At 40.7% G+C, this 16,736-nt stretch overlaps 1 protein-coding gene across 1 annotated transcript; it reads left to right on the plus strand.

The window, feature by feature from the left end:
* The first annotated feature begins 1,148 nt into the window (after positions 1 to 1,148).
* LOC129813333 (up-regulator of cell proliferation-like) lies at positions 1,149 to 5,917 on the plus strand. The gene is given in 3 exon segments (XM_055865700.1): positions 1,149 to 1,782; positions 1,785 to 2,429; positions 2,432 to 5,917. Coding segments are annotated over 3 exon segments (4,572 nt in total). The 5' UTR covers positions 1,149 to 1,157; the 3' UTR covers positions 5,734 to 5,917.
* The last annotated feature ends 10,819 nt before the right edge of the window (positions 5,918 to 16,736 follow it).

Here is a 16,736-nt window from a genome sequence, read left to right on the forward strand (position 1 = left end):
TCTACTACTTGTTACCGCTGTTTTCTTCTGTTCACATTCATTCACATTTGCAGTCGTGTCAGTAAGCCAAACTATTCAGTATTTTGTCTTTGCATACATGAATAACTAGGCTACTACTTACAGCATTTAGTTAGCATTATCTTGGTAAGTCAGCTGTGTGTACGGCTGCATTCACATAGGCTGTTTGTAATAGGTGAATTATCCTGTCTATCTTGTAGTCTATATTCTTCACAAAAACAGCATTGATGTAGGGCGCTGTCCATTGTGCTGATGCAGCGCAGCAGAGATAGGTTACAGATTCCAAAAGGACACCATGATCTCAGTCTGGACATTTGAACTTTATGTTTATTGCGGTAGATGAGAATGATTATATAAGCAGAATTCTATATTATTCCAATGCAAGAACCCCCCCCCCCCCTGACCAAATATACTTTTTTTCCCGTAGCACAGCGGAAAATCTTTATTTTTGTTACATTACAAGTCCAACTATTGTTATGTGACTTCTGTGTTTTGCATATTTCTTACCCATATCAAAAGGAATTGCAAGCTGGCCTTTTCTACTTTTTGACTACTATTAAACTTTTTCCTCCTGTAGTATATTTCTGGAGTTAAACTGCAGCACTAACAGTAATGTATTTTCCTTTAGTACTTCCTGTTCCAGACCAGCTGACTGTTGACTCAGTGGGCACCACATCAGCTGCTGTTAGCTGGAGCCAGCCACCAGGATTGGACCAAACCCAACATCATTACCAGATCTCCTACCACTGTCCAGGGACAGAACCACACATCACCACCACATCTTCACACAGCATCACTCATTCTGACCTGCAATGTGGTACTCAGTACTCTGTCACTGTCTGCACTGTGCTGGAAAATGGAAAGCAAAGTCAACCGGTGTCAACAACCTTCACCACAAGTAAGAAAGTACCCCACTAAAGTATTTTCTGGGCAATAACTGGTTGAATCAACTATATTTAAACATAATTTGTCAACGTATTGTGACATGGAACCTACATGGAAAATACATTGGATTTGAAAAAAGTAATCAACAAACTGTTGTTTTGACGGAAATGTCGGAGTGACATAGACAAAGATGGTGAATTTCCTGGATCTTTCCTGTTTCCTGATCTTCCTTTCTATCTACAGGATCCTACCTGATGGAGCTGTTGTCAAAGACTGGACTAGAAGATCATTATGAAAACAAGCTGACGTTAAGTACTGTCCTTGAGATAAATGCTGATACTACATCAGATGAACCTCTTACCACTATGCAGTCACTTCCAGGGGCCTTCCTTAAGAAATTAATGATGGCAAATGTAAATGCTAGGGGTGTGACACTAAAAAGTGACACTGATGAGAGTGACTCTGAAAACAGTTATGCAATTAATCCATTGGACCTGATAACTGCCCTGTTTCTGTGCTCAGATGGTTTCCTGCAGCAGGAGATGGTCCAGAAAATGTCCATGTGTCAGTTTGATGTTCCTCTCCTGCTGCCCAACTGTGACACAAAACAAAGCACGTTGATGCTGTGGGCCTTGGGGGACATAGTGAGGAAGTTTAGACCCTCTTCACAAGTAGACACAAAGTCCTTCATAGAGGAGAGAATTGTACTCTCTGATATCCCTATGGTGTCCTTCGTTAGGCTAGGAGAAAGCAACTTGTCCAAGTCTAATATGTTGAACAAACTGCTAAGTAATCCTGACACATTTGTCCATCGTGATATGGACTGTGGTGATGTACCTCGGAAGATTTCAGATGGTCTAGTTGAAATCAGCTGGTACCTCAATGTGGGAACAGAAACATAGACAGGTTCACCAAGCCTGTGGCTTTTGCCAATCTCAGAGGAGACATCAGGTCCTTTAAGACACAGTTTTCCTTTCTGTGTCAAACATCAGCAGCAATTTTCATGTTTAGTGATGAATTAGATGCAGATTCTGAGGTTTTGGAAGACATAAACACAGAGTTATTTCTGGTTGTTAACTCTCAGAGAAAAACATTCACAGGAGACAGAGTCACACATGTAATAGAAAAGAAGGGGAGGAATGAAGCAGCATTTGTAAAAACCCTGCAGTCATCTGTTGGTGATGTTATTGAAAATTGCCAAAACAAACTGACAATTGAAAAAATGGATGTTATTGCTCGTCGGAGTGGGATTCTGGTTGATGAAGACAGTGATGAGTGTCAGAGTGCCAGGAAGATGGCAGATAAAATCACCAGCAACATCACAGACACAATTACATTCAAAGATGAACAGCTACCCTTACAAGGGCAAATCTGGAAAGAGATTTCCCAGTTGGAGAAAGAGAGATGTAGACTGAGAAAACAAGGTGGTCAAGACATTGAACACTACAAGAGCTCTCTGAAGAAAAAGGAAATAGAACTCAGAAAAAAACAACAAACCTTTGACATGACAGAGGCAATGACAAATTTCCATTTGGCATGTCAACTTCAGAAGTGGAGCGATCCTATTTCATCAAATGGATGCGGATATATTTGGACAATATGTCACGGAAGAATCTGTCTGGTTTACGAGAAAAGTATAAAATGCTCCAGGAAAAAGAATCTGCAGATGAAAAAGACATTGCAGATTTGGATAGGCAAACATCGGACGGTTCCCTGGGACTTGAACACTTCCTGCGTGAGTTGGGCCAGTTATATGAAGCTGCCTGCTCCCTCCCTGAAGACAGTCCTCAAAGGAAACAGATGGAGCATCTCCCTGGATTGTGTGCTCAGATGCTGTTGGATGGTTTCCCCATTGAGCTTGTGGATGGAGATGCATCAAATATCCCTCTGAAATGGATATCAGCTGTTCTGACTCAACTTCATACTCTTGTGGACTCCAACAGCAAGATCCGGGTTGTGACAGTTTTAGGGGTCCAAAGCACTGGGAAGTCCACTCTCCTCAACACCATGTTTGGGGTCCAGTTTGCTGTCAGCAGTGGAAGATGCACCAGAGGGGCCTTCATGCTACTGATTAAAGTCAACAAAGAACTCAAGGAGGAACTGAAATGTGACTTCATCATGGTGATTGACACAGAGGGGTTGAAATCACCAGAGCTGGCTCAACTAGATGATAGCTATGAACATGACAAGGAACTGGCAACACTGGTGATTGGACTCAGTGATGTCACTATCATCAACATCTCCATGGAGAACTCCACAGAGATGAAAGACATTCTACAGATTGTTGTTCATGCTTTTATCAGGATGAAGGAAGTGGGGAAGAAGCCAGTCTGTCATTTTGTGTACCAGAATGTGTCAGACGTGTCTGCACATGACAACAACATGAGGGACAGGAAGAAGTTGTTGGAACAGTTGAATGAAATGACCCAGGCAGCAGCCAGAATGGAGAAGAAGGAGAATATCACAAAGTTCACTGATGTGATGAAGTATGATCCAGACACAAGCAGCTGGTACATCCCAGGACTCTGGCATGGGACTCCTCCTATGTCTCCAGTTAATGCTGGCTACAGTGAGGCTATATATGACTTCAAAAAGAGCTTGATGAAAGATTTTAGAATATGCCCAAAAAATGATGATTTGACACATTTCATGAAGTGGACAGAAAGCTTGTGGGATTCTGTTAAATTTGAGAACTTCATCTTTAGTTTCAGAAACAGCTTGGTTGCAGATGCATACTCCAGATTATGCTCTGAGTACAATGGTTGGGAATGGGCCTTCCAGAAAGAGATATATACATGGATGGTGAGTGCTGAAACCAACATTTCTAATTTTGGCATGACAGTTCTTAATCACCAGATCACCATAAGAGATGTGCTAAAAGACTTGATGACAGAAGCATTCAAGAAGCTTGCAGAGGGAGAAATGGAAATCCAAGACAATCTAGTAAAATACTTTAAAAAGCAAGTTGGCCATGTCAATCTGGTGGAAAAATACAGGGAAGGCTTTGTGTCCAGTGCCAAAACGCTGAGACGAGAGACAGAAAACACAGTGAGTAACGTTCTACATGGAGCTGTTGAGATCAAAGAGGGAAAGGCCCAACTGGATGACATCAAGAGTTCACAGGCAAATACAATGGAGAACATGGTGCTGGCTTTGCTGCAGACCTGTAAACAGAACAAATCTGATTTATCAGAACAGGACCTCATAGAAGAGTTTGAAAGAATGTGGAAGAAAACTCTGTCTGAGATCAAATTCAGAGGACTCACAAGAAGAAAGGTTGCTCAGGATGCCTTCAGCATTTTACAAGAACATTTATCTACGAGGTCGGGTTATGTCCGAAGTTTGTTGGATGGAAACAGCTTGGTTGATTGTGGGAAGAGGCCATTTGTTGTAGAGTCAGGGGATTGGTGGCAGAAGACTACAGGCTTTGTGATTCTCTGGAATAGAGATGTCAGGAAGAAACTACAAGATTTCTGTAATGACATCATAACAAAGTGTCAAGAGTTTATAACCCAGAAGGTGAATAGCAAAACAGATTACCATGACACTTACATCAAAGAGCTTCTTGATATAATTGATAAAACATCGCAACAAAACAACAAATGTAAAGTTCCTGAGGAATGTGAGGTTAATCTGAAGCTGCACATCTGTGGCATAGCAGCGAGAACATTTCAAAAGAAGCATGATGATTTAATTGCAGTCAATGATCCCCGAAAATGTCTGGAACAGTCTAAGAACAAGTACCTTACTGACTTCATAGACTTGTTTCATAACCGAGACCAGTGCCTTAAGAAAGCTGAGGAGTTCACAAAGCTCTTACAGACAGCTGTACAGGACTATGTGACAAAAATGATTGGTCCTGATGTAGTAGATGAAGTGAAGACAGGTGAAGGGTCAGAGGATTACAGCGCCCGAGGGACTTTCCAGTTCTCCATTTTAAAACAGCTTCTGATGGATGGAGAATATGACAAGAACTACAGAGAATACATAAACCATTATGAAAAGTTTGTGAAGAACTGGCTGTTTGACCAAATTGCCCAACAACTCTCAAAAGACCCCAGTTTGGAGAAGTTGGAGAATAAACATCTTTCAGAGATAGTCAAGATAATCACTGATACAATATCTAACATCAGAAAATCACACAGCACTGTAAAATATATCAATACTTTCATTCAGAACATGTGTTGTGCCCTTGGAAAGAAGCTTGTCTTCCCCAAGGATGGTCTGGATTTGATCATGACTCTGAACTACTCTGCTAATACAGAACAGTTTGCTGACGACCTCACAGATTATGTGAGAGAAATGGAGCAGTCACTAGCAGCTGAGTATGACAAGGGAGGAGACATCAAAGAGAGACTCAGATCTCTGACATTCAAGCCTCTGGACAAGATGTTCACCAGTCTGTTTGGGTGTGGTGAGGTATGTCCCTTCTGCAGTGCACCCTGTGAAGCAGGAGGCAAGGAGCATACCAAACACTTCACCCCCATTCATCGTCCACATGGTGTCCGTGGTTTGAGGGACAAAGACACAAACGTGTTAGTGACTAATATATGTTCCTCTGATGTGATTAGTGAGAGAACATTTAGGACCTCCCTGACAGAAGGCAAATTTCACCCCTACAAAGACTACCAGACATATTACCCTGACTGGATGATAACTGGAGATACCAGCATTGAGGCTTCAGAATACTGGAAGTATGTGATGACCAAATTCAATAAAATAATTGCAGAAGACACACATGCACTTCCTGCTGATATCCCAGAGGACTGGAAGGCATTAACACCTGATGATGCAATGAAGAGCTTGAAAAGGTCATTCAACATGAAATAAAGTGGAGTTCTATATCATGACTTGTTGACCAGAAACATGATTGACTTTTCATAGAGTTAACAACCAGAAATGACATCGCAGAATCAACATATGTAGAGCCAGTCGTCTCAATACAGTTTTTGAAATGTGCCGATCTGGCAAAACCCAATGCAATTTAGAAAAGAACAAATGCCGCAGGAAAAACATATTTTATTCTACTATAAAACATATTGTATTCTACTATATAACATATTGTATTCTATATAACATTTTATTCTAAATAACATATTTTCGGATGCATTCATAAACTATATGAGGTCTTAGCAATTCACAGATCTGATGTTCCAAAATGAAATATGTAGCTAACACTTTGAATTTGAAGTGAAAGGAATAACATTTTCTAATCAGATGTAGATGTAAGCAAAGCGCTTTAAGCAAATTCAGAAATCCTACAAATAAGAAAACAGGTTAACCAACAGTTTAACTGTTTTGATAATTATTTTTATTGATGATTATCTTGTTGTTGATTATGATAATTACACTTTTTTTCAATGTGAGCATTAAGTCAAATCAAATCAACTTTTATTTGTCACATGCTCCGAATACAACAGGTGTAGACCTTAACGTGAAATGCTTACTAACAAGCCCCTAACCAACAATGCAGTTTAAGAAAGACTAAAGAAAATATTTACTAAATAAAGTAAAAATTGTCAAAAAAAAAAAGAAACACAATAAAATAACAATAACGAGGCTATATACGGGGGGTACCGGTACCGATTCAATGTGCGGGGGTTACAGGTTAGTCAAGTTATTTTGTACATATAGGTAGGGGTGAAGTGACTATGCAGAGATAATAAACAGTAGCAGAGTAAAAACAAAGGGAGGGGCGGCGTGTCAATGTAAATAGTGCGGGTGGCCATCTGATGAATTGTTCAGCTTGGGGGTAAAAGCTGTTAAGGAGCCTTTTGGTCCTAGACTTGGCGCTCCGGTACCGCTTGCCGTGCGGTAGCAGAGAGAACAGTCTATGACTTGGGTGACTGGAGTCTTTGACATTTATTTGGGCCTTCTTCTGACACCACCTAGTATATAGGTCCTGGATGGCAGGAAGCTTGGCCCCAGTGATGTACTGGGCCATACGCACTACCCTCTGTAGCGCCTTACAGTCAGATGCCGAGCAGTTGCCATACCAGGCGGTGATGCAACCGGGCAGAATGCTCTCGATGGTGCACCTGTAGAACTTTTTAAGGATCTGGGGACCCATGCCAAATCTTTTCAGTCTCCTGAGTGGGAAAAGGTGTTGTCATGCCCTCTTCACGACTGTCTTGGTGTGTTTGAACTGAGTTTATACTGTAGTGACCTTAACCCAACACTATGCAACCTCATAACCTGGTCTATACTGAGTTTATACTGTAATGACCTTAACCCAACACTATGCAACCTCATAACCTGGTCTATACTGAGTTTATACTGTAGTGACCTCAACCCAACACTATGCAACCTCATAACCTGGTCTATACTGAGTTTATACTGTAATGACCTTAACCCAACACCTAGCAACCTCATAACCTGGTCTATACTGAGTTTATACTGTAGTGACCATAACCCAACACCTAGCAACCACATAACCTGGTCTATACTGAGTTTATACTGTAGTGACCTTGACCCAACACCTAGCAACCTCATAACCTGGTCTATACTGAGTTTATACTGTAGTGACCTTAACCCAACACCTACTGTAGCAACCTCATAACCTGGTCTATACTGAGTTTATACTGTAGTGACCTTAACCCAACACCTAGCAACCTCATAACCTGGTCTATACTGAGTTTATACTGTAGTGACCTTAACCCAACACCTACTGTAGCAACCTCATAACCTGGTCTATACTGAGTTTATACTGTAGTGACCTTAACCCAACACCTAGCAACCTCATAACCTGGTCTATACTGAGTTTATACTGTAGTGACCTTAACCCAACACCTAGCAACCTCATAACCTGGTCTATACTGAGTTTATACTGTAGTGGCCTTAACCCAACACCTAGCAACCTCATAACCTGGTCTATACTGAGTTTATACTGTAGTGACCTTAACCCAACACCTAGCAACCTCATAACCTGGTCTATACTGAGTTTATACTGTAGTGACCTCAACCCAACACCTAGCAACCTCATAACCTGGTCTATACTGAGTTTATACTGTAGTGACCTTAACCCAACACCTACTGTAGCAACCTCATAACCTGGTCTATACTGAGTTTATACTGTAATGACCTTAACCCAACACCTACTGTAGCAACCTCATAACCTGGTCTATACTGAGTTTATACTGTAGTGACCTTAACCCAACACCTAGCAACCTCATAACCTGGTCTATACTGAGTTTATACTGTAGTGACCTTAACCCAACACCTAGCAACCTCATAACCTGGTCTATACTGAGTTTATACTGTAGTGGCCTTAACCCAACACCTAGCAACCTCATAACCTGGTCTATACTGAGTTTATACTGTAGTGACCTTAACCCAACACCTAGCAACCTCATAACCTGGTCTATACTGAGTTTATACTGTAGTAACCTTAACCCAACACCTAGCAACCTCATAACCTGGTCTATACTGAGTTTATACTGTAGTGACCTTAACCCAACACCTAGCAACCTCATAACCTGGTCTATACTGAGTTTATACTGTAATGACCTTAACCCAACACCTAGCAACCTCATAACCTGGTCTATACTGAGTTTATACTGTAGTGACCTTAACCCAACACCTAGCAACCTCATAACCTGGTCTATACTGAGTTTATACTGTAGTGGCCTTAACCCAACACCTAGCAACCTCATAACCTGGTCTATACTGAGTTTATACTGTAGTGACCTTAACCCAACACCTACTGTAGCAACCTCATAACCTGGTCTATACTGATTTTATACTGTAATGACCTTAACCCAACACCTAGCAACCTCATAACCTGGTCTATACTGAGTTTATACTGTAGTGACCTTGACCCAACACCTAGCAACCTCATAACCTGGTCTATACTGAGTTTATACTGTAGTGACCTTAACCCAACACCTAGCAATCTCGTAAAGGGATTCATATCTCTTGGTGTAACGATAAAGGTGTTGGTTTGACAGTCGCTGGTTGAGGGTGTAGTCCCCACATCCACTACAATACATTGCACAATGGTATACAGTCGTGGCCAAAAGTTTTGAGAATGACACAAATATTAATTTCCACAAAGTTTGCTGTTTCAGTGTTTAGATATTTTTGTCAGATGTTACTATGGAATACTGAAGTATAATTACAAGCATTTCATAAGTGTCAAAGGCTTTTATTGAAAATTACATGAAGTTGATGCAAAGTGTCAATATTTGCAGTGTTGACAGTTCTTTTTCAAGACCTCTGCAATACGCCCTGGCCTGCTATAAATTAACTTCTGGGCCACATCCTGACTGATGGCAGCCCATTCTTGCATAATCATTGCTTGGAGTTTGTCAGAATTTGTGGGTTTGTTTGTCCACCCGCCTCTTGAGGATTGACCACAAGTTCACAATGGGATAAAGGTATGGGGAGTTTCCTGGCCATGGACCCAAAATATCGATGTGTTGTTCCCCGAGCCACTTAGTTATCACTTTTGCCTTGTGGCAAGGTGCTCCATCATGCTGGAAAAGGCATTGTTCGTCACCAAACTGTTCCTGGATGGTTGGGAGAAGTTGCTCTCAGAGGATGTGTTGGTACCATTCTTTATTCATGGCTGTGTTCTTAGGCAAAATTGTGAGTGAGCCCACTCCCTTGGCTGAGAAGCAACCCCACACATGAATGGTCTCAGGATGCTTTACTGTTGGCATGACACAGGACTGATGGTAGCGCTCACCTTGTCTTCTCCGGACAAGCTTTTTTCCGGATGCCCCAAACAATCGGAAAGGGGATTCATCAAAGAAAATGACTTTACGCCAGTCCTCAGCAGTCCAATCCCTGTACCTTTTGCAGAATATCAGTCTGTCCCTGATGTTTTTCCTGGAGAGAAGTGGCTTCTTTGCTGTCCTTCTTGACACCAGCCCATCCTCCAAAAGTCTTCGCCTCACTGTGCGTGCAGATTCACACCCACCTGCCTGCTGCCATTCCTGAGCAAGCTCTGTACTGGTGGTGCCCCAATCCCGCAGCTGAATCAACTTGAGGAGACGGTCCTGGCACTTGCTGGACTTTCTTGGGTGTCCTGAAGCCTTCTTCACAACAATTGAACCGCTCTCCTTGAAGTTCTTGATGATCCGATAAATGGTTGATTTAGGTGCAATCTTAATGGCAGAAATATCCTTGCCTGTGAAGCTCTTTTTTGTGCAAAGCAATGATGACGGCACGTGTTTCCTTGCAGGTAACCATGTTTGACAGAGGAAGAACAATGATTCCAAGCACCACCCTCCTTTTGAAGCTTCCAGTCTGTTATTCGAACTCAATCAGCATGACAGAGTGATCTCCAGACTTGTCCTCATCAACACTCACACCTGTGTTAACGAGAGAATCACTGACATGATGTCAGCTGGTCCTTTTGTGGCAGGACTGAAATGCAGTGGAAATGTTTTTTGGGGATTCAGTTCATTTGCATGGCAAAGAGGGACTCTGCAATTAATTGCAATTCATCTAATCACTCTTCATAACATTCTGGAGTATATGCAAATTGCCATCAGACAAACTGAGGCAGCAGACTTTGTGAAAATTAATATTTGTGTCATTCTCAAAACTTTTGGCCACTACTTTACATGTATTATTCACTACAATATAACACCTGCTAACTTATATTATATGTTTAGTGCACTGGATTACATAATAATTTCTGATATAATGTTGTCAGTTTAATTACAAATAAAACTAAAACAGCTTAAAACTTCACATGAATATCAAACACAGCTCCATCAGATAGACGTAATAAAGGGTCAATCTGGGATTCAAACAACAAAGCAACCAGTCACCCAGCCACTTGGACAATCCCAGACTTCTCTTTCTTTAACCATGGACTCATAACCATTACAACTAGTGTTCAAAATGGATGTGCGTCTGGTTCTCACAGACCCATTTGATTGTGCGTCTGGTTCCCACAGACCCAGTTGATTGTGAGTCTGGTACTCACAGACCCAGTTGATTGTGTGTCTGGTTCCCACAGACCCAGTTGATTGTGAGTCTGGTTCTCACAGACCCAGTTGATTGTGCGTCTGGTTCTCACAGACCCAGTTGATTTTCATAATGCACCCTACACTGTTCCAGCTCGTCAATGGATCTGATGACCTTTTGGGTGACAATAGCACAGTCCTCCATGCCAAATAATTTATTTTTGATTTGTTGTTCTTCCTACACCCATAGTTAAAACAAAGAATCATCTGTAAAAATCATTCAGTATTAAAAATAATTGTTAGTATGTTATAATTACTCATGAAGATAAGGGAATTTAGATGTTTAAAGTAACGACTAAAGAATTCCACCCTGAAACGTATAAGACTATATTCCAATAATACATGTGTGGGACAAGTTAAGAGGGAGAAATATGTGGAGAAAACAGAGGCTGGTAGACTACACATGATAACTCTGAAAAAGCTGACAACAGGAGGGCCCTTCCAAGGCCTCTCTAATCTAGGGAGGAGAGAACGGCGAGAAACTGCCAAGGCTGGTAGAAAAGTGATAAACCTGTCTGTGTGTGTGTGTGTGTGTGTGTGTGTGTGTGTGTGTGTGTGTGTGTGTGTGTGTGTGTGTGTGTGTGTGTGTGTGTGTGTGTGTGTGTGTGTGTGTGTGTGTGTGTGTGTGTGTGTGTATGTGTAGAGGGGGTTATAAAGTCTGTTCAAATTTTGGTTGACTTGAGAGCTCTCATGAATAAACTACAACGAACCTTTTGCAGAATCTGAGTCTTTGCCTAATTCTTATTAACCCTAGCTTTACAACCTAGGGGGAATTGGTCAAAGCTATAGTGATTGTTATCATCATTGGGATCGAAAATTCTCGTGACAACATGCTATTAATACATACAATACTTTATTTTCTTATTTGTTAACATTAATGAAGCACTTTTAAACTAAACATCTTAAGCATTTCTAACAAATTGATTTATAAACCATTTATAATGGCCTCTTCATGAGAGTTGTTGTAAAGTGTAAGCAAATCATGTGGTTCAAGAACACAGAGAACCAGGTGTTCCACTCTCTGGGTAGTAAGGGGCTCATGCACGCCAGAATCTCCAACAGACCTGCATACAATTTAATTAAACGTCCACTCCCTGTACCTGCTTCTCATCATCCTTACAGTGGGTTTGGGCGGAAAATCCAGGTAAATCTCGGTAACCCGGTTCCTGCCATTAACCCTACCAGCACTGTCAGGCAAAATGCTGATAGGTATAGTATCTGTATCGGCTGTGAATTACAGTAAAAGACGAAAGACAAGTGTAATATTTGCACATTGTTACAGTGCCTGTCACGGCTGTCTTCTTCTTCCTCGTCCGAGGAGGAAAAGTTTGAAGGATCGGAGGACCAATATGCAGCGTGGTATGTGTTCATCTTGTTTTTAATAGAAAGAGAACACTTTGCTAAACTAATAAAAAAACAATATACAACGACCGTGAAGCTAAATAACAATTAGTGCTGACACTAAACACTACACATAGACAATCACCCACAACACAAAACAGGCTACCTAAATATGGTTCCCAATCAGAGACAACGCAAAACACCTGTCTCTGATTGAGAACCATATCAGGCCAAACACATAGAAATAGACAAACCAGACATACAACATAGAATGCCCACTCAGATCACACCCTGACCAAACAAAACATAAAACATACAAAGCAAACTATGGTCAGGGCGTGACAGTGCCTTAAGAAAGTTTTCACACCCCATGACTTTAAGGGTTAAGACTGTTAGAGCCTGAATTTAAATTGGATTACATTGAGTTTTTTTGTCACTGTCCTACACGCAATACCCCATAATGTCAAAGTGGAATGTTATTTTACAAATTCATTTAAAATGAAAAGCTGAAATGCCTTCAGTCAATAAGAATTCAACCTTTTTTTAATGGCAAGCCTAAATAAGTTCAGGAGTAAAAAGGTGCTTAAAACAAGTCACATACTGTAATAAGTTGCATGGACTCACTGTGTGTAATAATAGTGGTTACCATAACTTACAAATTATCTGTAAGGGCCCTCAGTCAAGCAGTGAATTTCAAACACAGATTCAACCCACAAAGACCAGGGAAGTTTTCCAATGCCTTGTATAGAAGAGGACCTATTGGTAGATGGGTCAAAATAAAATAAAAAGCAGACATTGAATATCCCTACAAGAATGGTGAAGTTATTAATTACACTTTGGATGGTGTATCAATACACCCAGTCACAACACATATGCAGTTGTCCTTCCTAATTCAGTTGCCAGAGAGGAAGGAAACTGCTCAGGGATTTCATCCTTGGGGCAAATGGAGTCTTTAAAACAATTACAGAGTTCAATGGCTGTGATAGGAGAACACTGAGGATGGATCAACAACATTATATAGTTACCACACAATACTAATCTAATAGAGAGAAAAGGAAGCCTGTACAAAATAAAACATATTTCAAAACATGCAGCCTTTTTGCAACAAGGCAATAAAGTAATACTGCAAAAAATGTGGGAATGGAATGAACTTTTTGTCCTGAATACAAATCCATGACAACACATTACTGAGTACCACTCTCCATATTTTCAAGCGTAGTGGTGGCTCCATAATGTTATGGGTATGCTTGTAATTGTTAAGGACTGGTAGTTTTTCAGGATAAAAAATAAACAGAATTGAGCTAAGCACAGGCAAAATCCTAGAGGAAATCCTGGTTTAGTCTGCTTTCCACCAGACTCTGGGAGATTAATTCACCTTTTAGCAGGACAATAATATAAAACACAATGCCAAAGCTACACTGGAGTTGCTTTCCAAGAAGACAGTGAATGTTCCTGAGTGGCCGAGGTACAGTTATTACTTACATTTACTTGAAAATCTATGGCAAGAACTGAAAATTGTTGTCTAGCAATGATCAACAACCAATTTGACAGAGCTTGAGGAATTTTGAAAATAATAATGGGTAAATGTTGCACAATCCAGGTGTGGAAAGCTCTTAGAGACTTAACCAGAAAGACTTGTTGAGTAAAAACTGATTTGACAGAAATATCAGCTTGCTAGGATAGCCAGCTGCAGCTAACACCAAGCTATGCTAGCTAGCTGCTGTCAGCTTGGCTAAACACAAGGTCAGCGCAGGCTTAAGCCTGGTTTTCAAAAACTAGGCAGCATTCTGCCTTCTCCCTACAGTTCTCAGCCGTTAGCTTAGCCAACGACTGCCTCATGTGAACTACAATACTGACTCAATGTTTTAATATTTAGAAATAACAATAATCATCGCTTACGTCACGGCTTTCGAAACATATGGCCTTATAACCTGGTCTATACTGAGTTTATACTGTAGTGGCCTTAACCCAACCCAACAATCTTTCATCAGCGAGAAAGAATTCTTCAAATAGAAAACATACACTTACTGTAGCAGTTGAGCACAGATTCATTCAGCCATCTATCTCCATCTGACGAAACTACACTTCACGAGTTCTGCTTACACACAGGTGTTCAGAGCATGTTACATAGTACAGGTGGTTTCTTCTTGTCTTCTGTCTGTTTTCCCTAAACAAGACCTGTAACATGGCGATGTGGCCGTGTGGGAACACTAACCCCAACCTTATCAAGGTGTGTATCAATGTTTTTTCCCCTCTCTGATATGAAAGATAAGGTCCTTATGCTTCCAAAACCGTACCACAGACAATGCATGTTACTGTTCAGAGCGAGTGTCAGGTATCTTAACAAAACTCCCGCCTACAGAAGACGCCTTTGTCCAATGTCTCTTGTGTGATATAATGGAACTGAGAGACATGATCAAGGACTAGCTTTAGCCTACACATTGAACTGAGAGTCATGATCAAGGACTAGCTTTAGCCTACACATGGAACTGAGAGTCATGATCAAGGACTAGCTTTTGCCTACACATTGAACTGAGAGTCATGATCAAGGACTAGCTTTAGCCTACACATGGAACTGAGAGTCATGATCAAGGACTAGCTTTTGCCTACACATTGAACTGAGAGTCATGATCAAGGACTAGCTTTAGCCTACACATGGAACTGAGAGTCATGATCAAGGACTAGCTTTTGCCTACACATTGAACTGAGAGTCATGATCAAGGACTAGCTTTAGCCTACACATGGAACTGAGAGTCATGATCAAGGACTAGCTTTTGCCTACACATTGAACTGAGAGTCATGATCAAGGACTAGCTTTAGCCTACATAGAACTGAGAGTCATGATCAAGGACTAGCTTTAGCCTACACAGAACTGAGTCATGATCAATGACTAGCTTTAGGCTACACAGAACTGAGAGTCATGATCAAGGACTAGCTTTAGCCTACACAGAACTGAGAGTCATGATCAAGGACTAGCTTTAGCCTACACATAGAACTGAACTTTGTTCTCTCCATAGCAAAGCTATCTTAACTTACCTCGCTGTACTCACTACCGCACTTGTTTGTTGTGATTGAATGGTAGACACACCCAAGAAACACCCACGTCTAACCACACCCCCGACACAACTCTCATTTACCTTCAGTCATGGCTGCTAGTAGTTCTTATTGAGCATTGATGGGAAAAAAAGCCAAAACAGGAAGTGCAATTGCCCTTTAAAAAAGGTCAGATTGAATAGATAGAAACTAGTCGTTCTCAGAAAAGTTATAGCAGTACAATAATTGACCACTAGATGGTGATCTTGGTATGCCATCTGTGTACATGTGACTAGAGCAAGGGGGCGTTCAGCAAGATGCAATGTTTAGGAACATTCAGATAGAAATGTGCTATGTAGAACAAACATGCCTCTCTGACATGAAGAAAATAAGGAATCATGTCCACTTTATTCATAGCATTTCTATCTGCAACAGAAGCTCTTTCTCAATTGTCTAAAAATCCGTCTTCTCCTTGACTCCTCGCCTGCATCTGCACTAGTTGGAAAAATGTTCACAGGTGAAAACAGTATGGCGGAAGAAAGCACATCATTAGGCTGGCTTAGCTTTCACCAGGGGCCTGTTGCACAAAACTAGGATAAGGGATTAAGCCAGGATATCTTGGTGATCCTGGCTCAATTGATCCGTAATCCAGTTGCACTAAAGATGTATAGGGGGCAGGAGGATATGTTATGGTATAAATTACCATGGAGATTTATTCTGTGGAGCTAGCCTGCTCCAGACCAGGCTAAATTCCAGGATCTATTTAATCTCATCCCTAATGTCAGTCAGCAGTCACCACAAATGGAAACCAATAGTTATTTCACTGCTCACTATACATTGTTATCACATATAACTAGACCCACTGTCATTATTTAAACGTTTGTGATCATTAATTTCAATGATTTTGGATAATAATTTTTAGATGTTGCTATCATTAGATAATTTACAGTTTCCCATAGACTATAAGGCTATATATAAAATGATAGAATATTAGGGCCACAGAGGGGAAAAAAACACAAGTCATAATATTGTAACCAGTTGTTTTAAAGGAGGACAGTTGTTAAAATGACAGATGTGGGGCATTTCGTGAAATTGTACTTCAGTATGGTTTCATAAACAAAGACATGCTGATGTACCAGAATATTAAGTATCACATTGTCATAAGTATCAAAACTGTAAAAACAATATGTAGCTTTTCTGCAGAAAGAACCAGCCTCATAAATGTATGACTTTATCCTTTTTCTTCAGTGTGGCCCTAGTACTCTGTCATATAAACAAATACACATTCCATATGAATATAAAAACACAATGTGTAACATTATGTTCCTTTATTGAATAAGGACAAAACAAAGCAGGTAAACCATCAGCTCCTTTCGAAACTGAAGTCACAGTGACTCTACAAGATGGAAAGCACAGAATCCAAGCATATTATACAAAATGATACATATACAGACCTTTGAATGTGTATAACACAACCTGCAT

This window comes from Salvelinus fontinalis, chromosome 16, assembly GCF_029448725.1.
Source record: "Salvelinus fontinalis isolate EN_2023a chromosome 16, ASM2944872v1, whole genome shotgun sequence".
Classification (NCBI taxonomy): Eukaryota; Metazoa; Chordata; class Actinopteri; order Salmoniformes; family Salmonidae; genus Salvelinus; species Salvelinus fontinalis.